This window comes from Apaloderma vittatum, unplaced genomic scaffold, assembly GCF_000703405.1.
Source record: "Apaloderma vittatum isolate BGI_N311 unplaced genomic scaffold, ASM70340v1 scaffold26816, whole genome shotgun sequence".
Classification (NCBI taxonomy): Eukaryota; Metazoa; Chordata; class Aves; order Trogoniformes; family Trogonidae; genus Apaloderma; species Apaloderma vittatum.
The window spans coordinates 3,929-14,778 of NW_009720494.1; the positions used below are offsets into that span (position 1 = coordinate 3,929).

Here is a 10,850-nt window from a genome sequence, read left to right on the forward strand (position 1 = left end):
TGTCACCAGTTTTGGGTTCAGTCACTTTGCATTCCCCTGGTGAGAGGAGAATGTTAAACGTTTCACTTAATTATCAGAGTGGAGGGAAAAAAAAAAAATAACAAAAAAGCCCAACCAAACCTTTCAGGTAGCAGAGAGAGAGAAAAAAGTTTATGGAGGAAACAAAGAGCAACTGGGATTATTTTAGGGCTTTTTACACCTATTGGGGCCTTACCCACCAGTTCAAAGACTGCTGGTCTGTGTTGCACGTGTTATTTATAATGAATGTTTTAGGTAAAGGGGATATTTTTTGAATGAAGTGCTTTTTGAATTAAGAGCTTGCTGCTTGGTATAAGTAGGCTGTGAGACTTTTATCAGCCTTGCAGCAAGAGTTTACAAGGTATTTCTTAAGAGTAAGACATGAGCAGAAAGAAGCAGATGAAGACATGTAGCAGTTTTTCTTAAATCCGTTTCCAGTTTGCCACCAGATTTTCTCTGAGGAGAAGTTTTGGGAGCATTAGTTCAATTTGGTAAAGGTTTAAGGCAGAGGCAACAGGATTTTGTAGATCATGTCCATCCTGCATGGCACAGAAATTACGGGTGCGTGGCATCTATTTGCTTGATAGCTTTACTACTTAGTAAGCCCACCTATCTGATGTGGGTACAAATAAAGCACTTTTTTTGGTGTGGTACCATTAGCTTACCAATATTGGCTCCCGGCTCCTGTAGTTTTAGATTCAAGCAGTGTAAGTGGCTGTGGCTGCAGGCAGAGGACTTGCAAAGGCAGCATGGTGAACCGCCCTGCAGCAGGGATTAGAGTCTGGGTGGGGGTTAATCACGTTCAGGATCCAGCAGGCTGTGATAAACCCTCTCCCTTGTGTTTCCAGAGGCTGCACAGCGGAGTTCTCAGAGATCTTGAGCGCCAGCATCAGAAAAAAGAGAACATTCGCCTGCTGGAAGAGCAGATTGCTTTGACAAAGCAGCTTATAGAAGAAAGAGACAAGGCGCTAATGGAAGAAGGGTCCCAGCAGTCCTAGGCACAGGCCTGAGTCATTAGAGGTTTGATTAAAGGCATTTGGAGATCGTTGGTATCTAACTACTTGCAAGTGTCTTAGCAAACAGAAGTAATCTGTGAAAGACTAGTTTCTTTTATACAGGTAATAACTCAGTCTCAAAAACTACAGGGCGGACACAAAACGTTTCTTTTGTCATCAGTACTTTGTGGAGGCACGTCCAGCGTGGATGAACTTGTTAATGTGTGGAGGAACAGCTCCTTGTTATGCAAACACCATCTAGGATGGCTAATAACGTTCACATGAGTGGGCTGCTGAGCCGCCACGATGATGAAGCCACCAGGACCTCCACCTCAGAGGGCCTGGAGGAGGGTGAGGTGGAAGGGGAGACCCTCCTGATTGTCGAGTCAGAGGACCAGGCTTCGGTGGATTTATCACACGACCAGAGCGGGGACTCTCTGAACAGCGACGAAGGTGACGCATCGTGGATGGAGGAGATGTCCTATTACTGTGAGAAGTGCCAGAAGTGGATTCCAGCAAGTAAGGCTGCCAGTCGTGTGTTGTGCCTCTCTTGCCTTGCTGTGGTGGTTGTTTGCCGGGTGGTTATGCTGTCCTGCATCCCTGTTTGATGGGACAGCCCTGGTTTAGCTCTGTCCCATCCTATGCTGGGGGAGAAAAGGCTGCCTTGGCACTGTTCGGAGCCCTGCAGCCTGATGCCAGCAATGCGTGTTGGGCACTTCGATCCATGAACTCATGGGTGTCCGAAGCTGCTATTCCCTGTAAAGAAATGGGGCTGCCGTCCTTCCTTAGTAGCGAAAAAGGGTATGACATCAGAAACATGCACGCCCTCCTGAGTCTTGCTGCTGGCATGCTCAGGGGACTTCGGCCGAGCAACTTGTCCTCTCTGCTCACTCAGATAAAGATAATGACCCTTGCTGTAAAGCTCTGTGGAGGAAAAGGGCTTTGGGATGGTGTTAGTTTTTGTCTGTTTATGTTTCTTTTTTTCCTGGTCAGGAAAGCATATGAAGCATATGGCTAAATCTCAACCTTACCAGTTTCCCGATTGAGTGAATTTATGTTAGCTTCCACAGAAGTGTGACCGGCCCATAACAGTGAGCTCTGGGAGGTGTTTGGAGCAACCTGCAGAGCTTGATCCCTCTCGTAGCTCTGCTTGTCGTTAAGATAAATGCTGTTAGCAATGTAACAGACTAGACTTTACTTTCTAAATTCTGGATTATCAGATCTTTTATTAGAAACAAGGGCTAGATATTGCCAAGCGTTGGTCGTGTTTTGGTTTTATATTTCAATTTTGTGTTGATTTTTGTTGTTGTTGTTTTGTTTGGAAATAATGAACTCTTCATGTGGCACCTGCCTTGCAGATATGTCAGAGCTACCCTTTTTGCCGTCACAGAATTTGCCAAAAGTTACAGTGTAGAAATCTCTCAAAGTGTATTATTAAGGTAGCATGCAGTTAAAGGGACATACTAACTTGAAAAGTATTAAGAAAAAAGATATGGAGCAGAGTTAAAAGTTAGCATGAGGTATCTCGTCTTAGAACACTTGATTTAACAGTCAATTTGTTCTGTTTTACAAAGATCTCCCTCTCTCTTGTTGCTGTGGAACAAATCCAAAGAGCAGAAAAAAGCCAATCCCAGAGCAACAGTAACTAGACACAAATGTGCCAAATAAATGAGCTGGAAAAGGGAAATACTGTTCTCTGTGCTGATTGTTCAGTTATATGGGTATCAGTTGTCACTTGTGCAGATCAGCAACATGTTCAGACAAACCATCACTTTTTACATTGAATTGCCATGTAGAAGTTCCGTTAATCCACAAAGTCTGTGGGGATTTCCCCTGTCAGACCTAGATGCAGCTTTAGATTTTGCAATTCGCAATGGAAGCAGAGCACCCATATACTAAAAATGCTTTATCTGGTGTCGTTATACAGTAAAAGTTGTCATACTTGTAGAGAAAGGCCTTTCATGTGTGAATTTTCAGAGATGCTGTAGTCTTAACTGTTTCCCTGTCCTGTGATTTAGTGTTTTATTTTTTCATGTTTGTGTAAATTAAAACCTGGTGAATTTAGAAGTGCTGATTCATTTTCTCTGCGGCAGAAGCAGAATTAGAGCCTGTAACTTTGGATGCATGGGATGTTATAGGTGGCTTTACCCTGGCAGATTGTTTTTGTTCAGACTTTTATGCAGGATTAGCTTCACACAGCAAAGCGTAAGTGCTTGGGTGATTTGAGGTCTAATGCATCAACTGCAGTAAAGTGCTTCCTGAGAACGTTGGGCCATTCTTTTGGCTCTCAGTCTCAAGGAGAGAAGGTCTTCCCCTGACAGGAGAAGTAAGTACCTTAAGGCTTCACACCACATCTGCTGGGTGCATCCTGGAGGCTGCTGTAAACAGGGACTGGCAACTTTTTTATGGGAACAATTTGTGGACAGGGAAGCTGTAAAGACATGCAGCAGTGAGGGGAAAGATGACACGGAAGAGAGTGCTTGTGTATTCTTACAGTCTTTGCGGTAACATACCTGTCTCTAAGTAGAGTGTGAAAAATGTTATTGATTGAAGTATATAGGTTATACTGGGGGAGCAAGAAAGAACGAGGAATGCAGCAGAAGCAAGGAAATCCGGGTCTCTGGACTCAGGGAAAATGGCAAAAAGTGCTTTTCTGTGTGATGTTGTAGGAAGTCAAAATCTCCTTTGTAACACTTTTTCCTAAATTGGACCAAGAAATTGATTTTTACCTATTTATTTTAGGTCAACTGAGAGAACAGCTCAGCTACCTCAAAGGTGATAACTTCTTCAGATTTACGTGTTCTGATTGCTCAGAAGATGGAAAGGAGCAGTTTGAACGGCTGAGATTAACATGGCAACAAGTAAGTAAAACTTCTATGACAGCAGAACAACCACAGGACTTTCTGAAATTGTTGTTTGTGGGGTATGTGCTACCTAGAAAGGGAGGATCAAGTATACATAACAAAGAAACATATGCATGAACTTCAGAAATTAATTAGATAAAGATTGCATGCATATTGGAACTCGGGCATTTGGCAGGTATATTGAAAGATAATCATACAAACCACATTCCTCTCTTTTTTTTTTTTTTCCTTCCCCACCTCCCCTTCTCTTCCCCTTGTGTTGCTCATGAATTCATGGCTTCAGGCAGGTTTGGAAAAGCAAAATTAATGCAATTTGGCTGCTAGGCGTGAACAGTTTTTTGTGTATATGAGCAAATGTAAAACTAGTGAGGTGGCAGTGTACAAACAGAAAGCTTGCCAGCTCCCTGAACACCAAGCTCCGACCTGGCTGTTTACTTACTAGCAAGTCCTTGCTGGAATTTGTTATTTCAGTCACTTGCACACCTGAGCAATCAAAATAATTCGCATTATACAGCAACCATGGTATGGGTAGACCGATGTACATCATCTTGCTCTAAGCAGAGCGCTGGAGAGGCAGGCAGTGCTGGCTGCCTTTGCATGAGATGAATTTGATCAGGCAGTAGCTGCTGCTCAGCATTAAGCGTTTCCACGTGCTGAACATCAGGCAATATGTGCAAGACGTCTGTTTGCATCCTTTGGGACAGTAGTGGTGTGTTGTCTCCTAATAGGTCATTCAAAACATCAGTTGTCACTTGTGCAGTGCTTGCTTCATGGTGCCCAGAGCTGGGGCTATGCAGGGGAAGAGGTTGGTGTGTGGGTAGCAGACAGGCAGAGTTTCAGCAAGTTACAGATGTGGAGAGCAAAAGCTGCTGGCATCGCACCCTGGTCTCTTCAGAGTGGCTTGGGGAAGGGACAGACAAAATTGAAATGGATGAGGTAGAAAGTTCACTGGTCAAGACACTATCTCCCTACGCTTCCAGCAGCCAGAGCGGCTGCTTATCTGAAGTAGAAGTGGGGACAGCGATTTCTGGATTTCCTTATTTTTAGCCAGTTGAAAAGAGAATTGTTTTTGAAATCCTGAGATACTGTCCCACCTGACTTAAAAACCACAAAATCTTAGAGAAGTAGTTATCAAACTAAGGGGAATCACGAGGCAGAAATAGGGTAGAGAGGACATTAAAGCTGTCTGTATTTCCTCATTCTGGCATCTTCAGCAATGCATTCCATAAAGCTGTGGCCCTCTGTGAGGAGACCCATCTCCCTAAGAAAAGCGTATCTCAAAAATTCTCTGACAGTGAAGAGTAAGTCCCTCTTGGAAGTAGTATCCTGCTGAGGCTGCATGATGGTTGAAAGATAGTCCCAGCCCAACTGATTTTAGCTGTATTCAGATGAATTGGGTAAGTGTAATTAACAGATGGTCACCTAGGACTTGCTTATGAAGAGGTGTGATATTTTTTTAAACCTGCCCTTTAGTTTGGGTATGTAATAGGTCAGACTGAATTTGGTTGTGAAGCATGTGAACGAGCTGTAAATGGATTGTGTTTAATGAAGATCATCTGGAGACACACTTGATTCTTTCATACCCAGAACCATTAGTAGATAAGTAATTTTTGGAGAGTTTACAGCCTTTTCATTTGAAATGTAAGTATCTTGAAAGACTGTTGTCACTATGTTTCTGATGACTTAGTGGGGTTACTTGTGACTGTTTTTTTGAAAGACTTTTCCCTACCTCCACACTACATTCAGACCCTGGTTGTGATATAATTCATTTATACAACTGCTGCAAAAGCTTGTATCTCAGCATAAACCTGCATAACTAGTCTGTTTGTTATTCCCCTGGGATGGAGAACTCTCTGGGAGAGTGTGCATCTAACAATAGAAAGACAAGAATGGGCAGAATGAAAGCAGGGAGACGATGGATTGCAGAAGTTGCCTACGAGATGTTGCAAAAATAAGATATTTATGAGGGAGCAAAGATTTTGTGTGTATGTGTGTGTGGTGGCTGTGGGGGGAAGGTCAGCCGATGAAGGAGAAAATACTCACTTGTATCCAACACTTTCTGTTCCAGGTTGTCATGCTGGCAATGTACAATTTGTCTCTGGAAGGAACAGGCCGTCAGGGATACTTCAGATGGAAAGAAGATATTTGTGCTTTTATTGAGAAACACTGGACTTTCTTGTTAGGGAACAGGTAAAGATGTGATGTTTCCCTGAAGGTCTGGTTGGTGAGCCAAAGGAATTAAAACCTATTGTAGAGATGGGCAAAAATAGTGGCCAATTTGGTGATGTCTCTGTTGGGCCTCATTAGTGGAGGATTTATACTGAGAACCTGAATGTAGGCATGAGCGGTGCTTTTGAGAACGAATAAACGTTTCTTAGTGAGGGAAAAACAACCCTGGGAGTGTCACACAAAAGCAGTGTAAATGCCCATTTTTTTGATTAGTTCTTGTCTTCCTTTAGGTAGCGTATGAATGTGCAAAGCCTTTCTAAATAGTCACAATGGATGGACAAGTTCTTTAAAAAGGAAAATTGAGTCTTATCTTTTAGGTGATGTTTTGGATCTTAATAAAATAGCTTTTACATAGCAGGCGTTACAAACCACAGAAATGCTTTTCAGAAACTGTCAGAGTAAGAACCTGTCTTGTAAAGGGCAGCCTTTGTGACAGGATGAGTTGGGGGCTGTATAGGTGAGTGGCACATTTTTCCTTCTGAGCACATTAAAGCTGTCAGACCCAAGCGTTGCTGTTGGTGCATGTGCTACGGAGGCAGGAAAGGAACTGAGCAAGCCTTCGAAGCTGTAGACTTCATTAACTTTGCAACTTCTTTTCTTCCCTAGGGATTCCTCTGTTGTAAAATCTGGCCATTCTCCCTAACCAGATTTGCTCTTTGGCTTTCCTTTCATTGCTTGTCTGTGCCTTCTTGCTCTGTTCTCAGAAGTGTTAGTATTTGTCCCCTCTGGAAACCACAGGGACCCTGACAGGAAGACAGCTGATGGCCCATTGTCCCCTCGCTGAGGGAGCCATCACCTCCCAGGGTTTGCTGCTGCCTTTTGAGACCTGCCCTGGGAAATGGGGGCACTCCCTGCCATACTCCAATTAAAATCTGGATGAAGTGGTTAACTGGCCTCAGACATAGTCTTCCCCACTTGCCTGGACAAGCCACTGGTGGAGCAGGGACAGCTGAACCACATGTGTAGTGGTTCAAGGCATGCAATGCTTTTCTTCCTTGGTATATTAAAGTACAGCTTATCCAGACTTACTGTACTGCTCCAGGCTCTGATTGGGAGCACCTGGGTTTAATCCCCCACATTTGAGGGTTAGTACCCCAAGGTGTTTAATTGCAACACTCAGACAACAGTGAATACCTGCTCAGCCTGATTACTGAAGTTTTTGCCAGTGGAAGTGTGCAAAGGCAAGAAGGGATCCCAAGATAATGTGCAGGTATGAGTTTAAACTCTATATACCATGAACCTGATTCTCCAGTAACCAAGGAAGTGTCTCAGTTATTGGCTACAGGGGCAATTTTTTAATATTTCTTCTCACTTCTCTTCTAAACAACATCTCAGTTAGCCCTGTGGCCAGTTCTTAGAGGAACAGAAAATGATCAGATGCCCAGTACACTGCCCTGCAGAGCAAAAGGCTTAAGTGCATCTCCCTGCCTCCAAGTGACCAAAACGGTGCTTCAAAAATAGTTCAGTGAGCTGACTGGTATGTTGACTAGTAGTGACCCTCTTTCTCATGCTGCAGGAGAGGTTCCTGCAGCTCTGTTGTCCTCAGTGATTTATTTCTCAGACCCCTAACTCTGCTTCTCTGCAGTGCCTGGCAAGGCTGCAGCTACGGAGGGCAGAGCGGTCAGATCCCAACCACTTTTGTGAATTTGGCCTGAAGGATCCTGTCCTGCGGCTCTGGGAACGTGCTTTGCTAAATGAAATCTCAAAGTAGTCAAGGCAGGCATTTAAATTAAGTTTGTCTTTCCTTCTGTGTGAAATGCCCCCTTTATGCACTACCTTTCCCATGCCTCTCCCATCCTGTTTGCCATCTTCAGTAATGGAATATGGCTCTGCGGTGTCAGGTCAACACAACTCTCGCCAGGAACTTGTTCCCGTTCTTTTATCATCAAATTGTTAACAAAAGTAGTAACGTTGATATTTGAAAGCTGGGGCTTCCACTGGCAGGGTAGGCCTCTCCCCTGTAGGCTCGGCGTGTGGCAGCTCATTGACAAAAGGAAATTGCGTCTCGCCGTGCCGCATTTGCATGGCTTTTACGGAGCATGTGTACACAGTGCTTTGTGCACTGGAGCCCACCAGTGCGTTGTAGCTTGCCCTTCAGAGCAGTTCTCTGTTTGAGAAGAAATTAATTAATCTTTCTCCTCTTTGTGCATGGGGGCGTAGGGAGCACGTCATCCCGCTGCCTCGGTGCCCGTGACAGGAGCACTCTTCCCTTTCCATCTTGGCAGAAGGAGGAGTCTTCAGGATGAAAGCCCAGCTGGCGAGTGGGGACCTCACACTTGTTTTTCCCTCTTGTACCGCAGGAAAAAGACCTCAACATGGTGGAGCACAGTCGCTGGCTGCCTCTCTGTGGGGAGCCCCTTGTTTTTCCGCTCAGGGGCACAGGAATTTGGAGAGCCGGGGTGGTGGAAACTAGTTCATAATAAACCCCCAACAATGAAACCTGAAGGAGAGAAGCTGTCTGCGTCTGTGCTAAAGGCAAAAGGTAACTTTTTTCCCCCCAATCGTGTGTAGGTTTGTAGCTGCGCCAGAGCTGGAAGGCAGGAGAAAAGTTTGCTTAAAACCATGTGTTTGTGTGCATGGGCAGGAAAATTTCTTAATTTTTGCTCTGCTGTAATGGTTGTCTTAAGAGGACTATGGTCTATATAACGTAATGTGAGAAGCCTGTTATATTTTATTACCTTTTTTGCATTTTTTTAACTTATTTGAAGAGTTTTGTTTTGGTTTTATCTGAAATCTACAATTTCTCTGCTCCTCTTTACCCTGGGGAGGGTTTTTTTATCTTTGTCACTAGATGCAAATTTCTTTCTGTGAAAAAAGGAGCAAGACTGGGTCTTTAAAGAGACACATTGGCTTTATGATAGACATCTCAGAGTGAACTTCTTGTATATATTGAAAATACATCTTCTGAGATTTGTAGTCAATGTGTTTTTCTGACTGTGTAGTATGTATCCAGTGACAGCAAGAGCTTAGTATCTGTCAGAATAAACAAAGTACTTCTTTAACAGCTTCTAAGCCACCTCTGGATCCCATCATTACCGTGGAAGGACTCAGGAAGCGTGTGAGCCGCAACCCAGTCGAGTCGGCCATGGAGCTGAAGGAGAAGAGGTCTCGCACTCAGGAAGCCAAGGATATTCGGAGAGCCCAGAAGGAGGCAGCTGGCTTCCTGGACCGGAGTACTTCCTCCACTCCTGTTAAATTCACCAGTCGAGGCCGTCGTCCCGATATAGTCCTTGAGAAAGGAGAGGTGATTGACTTCTCCTCCTTAAGCTCTTCAGATCGCACTCCTCTGACAAGCCCTTCTCCTTCCCCATCTCTGGACTTCTCTGCTCCTGGGACTCCAGCCTCGCATTCAGCTACTCCCAGCCTTCTCTCGGAAGCAGATCTCATCCCAGATGTCATGCCACCACAGGCTCTGTTTCATGGTAAGAAGTGACTTGGTTTTTGCTTAATAATGAGCCACACACAGTTGTCTAGGAAGATGTTAAAAAAAAGAAACTCCCAGTGAGCTGCAGGAGCTTTTCAAGATCAGATGGAAAGTAGCCAGTAATGTTTTGTTGGTCTTAGTTTCATGGATCTGGCCAACTTCTAAGGCCAGAAGAAACCACTGTTGTCTTCTGAGGGATGCTGAATAAACAGTGGGTACAAGATTTCATCCTGCTGCACCGCTCAACATAAGCTTTTCACTGCAATGTAGATTACGCTGCTAGATAGCAACTCTAATTTTGTCTCCAGTGTTTTAAAGTGGGAGAAATTTTATTCTCATGGTAAATCCCAGTAGTTACTGTTTGAACATCCCAACTAACCAATGCTAAATTTTGGTGAGGCTGCAAAGCAGGAGTGCAGGCTGAATGCTGTTAGTTCCTTAAGGAGCCAGACCTCAATCTAATGGGCAAAGTAGAGAATAAAGCACTTAAAGGATGGGACAATAGTCAGGTTCTGTAGAGGGACAAATCCTGTGCTTCTGTAACTCCTAATTGTTCCCTCTGATTAAACGGACCTTCTCCAAGGTATGCTGGCTGAAGATACATTTCACCAGCTTGACCAGTCTTCAGGTATTTTCAACAATTTAACATTTATCAAAGAGCAGGAGCTTGCAGCTCAGGAGCGTTGTGTTTTCAGGTGCCAAAATGCACAACATCTTAGGAGCAGGATTGATCCTGTGTCCTGATATTGGACTCCTTATGGTGTCTCCTGTCCGAAGTCAGGGGGTTCAGAAGTACCTAGAAAATGGAGTGTGTTGGGTAAACCCATGTTATTTCTCCTTAGCAGAAGAGTCCTATGACAACGCTTTCTGAAATGAGGCTTTGATGTTTACATTTTTTTCCTGGATTATTTTGATCTGTTGAACAGATGATGAGGAGATGGAAGGAGATGGAGTCATAGACCCAGGAATAGAGTATGTGCCCCCTCCCAGTGGGACAGCTGGCCCTGTGATAGCAAGCAGGAAAAAAGTGAAGACAGCTGAGCAGATCAAGCAAGAGGTGGAGAGTGAAGAAGAAAAAACAGAAAGGATGGAAGGTGACAGTGAAGATCCTGAAGAACCAAACGTGTCACTGCAGGTGAGGGGGCGAGACAAAAGGAAGCCACAGCTGGAGAAGGAAGCTAAACCCAGAGCTCCCAAGCACACCTCTGTTAGCATCTATGAGGAAAAGCTGCTGCTGAAGAGACTGGAAGCCTGTCCCAATGCCCTGAGCATGACCCCCGAGGCCCGGAGACTGAGGCGCAAGCTGATAGGCCGGGCGGG

General features: G+C 44.5%; 2 protein-coding genes across 2 annotated transcripts in view; both read left to right on the forward strand.

Annotated features, from left to right (window-relative positions):
• Positions 1–866: 866 nt before the first annotated feature.
• On the forward strand, positions 867–1,016 carry PET117 (PET117 homolog (S. cerevisiae); the record flags this gene model as incomplete). The annotated part of the gene is made up of 1 exon (XM_009871034.1): positions 867–1,016. A coding segment is annotated over one exon (150 nt), but the record flags the coding sequence as incomplete, so codon positions are not given.
• A 260-nt stretch (positions 1,017–1,276) lies between these two features.
• CSRP2BP (CSRP2 binding protein) overlaps positions 1,277–10,850 on the forward strand; it is a 17,618-nt gene continuing 8,044 nt past the window's right edge. Inside the window, exons 1-6 of the mRNA XM_009871033.1 lie at positions 1,277–1,532; positions 3,756–3,874; positions 5,946–6,067; positions 8,407–8,588; positions 9,112–9,528; positions 10,457–10,850. The exon at positions 10,457–10,850 is cut by the window's right edge and continues 196 nt beyond it. Coding sequence (XP_009869335.1) covers positions 1,277–1,532; positions 3,756–3,874; positions 5,946–6,067; positions 8,407–8,588; positions 9,112–9,528; positions 10,457–10,850 — 1,490 coding nt within the window. The remainder of the gene's footprint in view (positions 1,533–3,755; positions 3,875–5,945; positions 6,068–8,406; positions 8,589–9,111; positions 9,529–10,456) is intronic.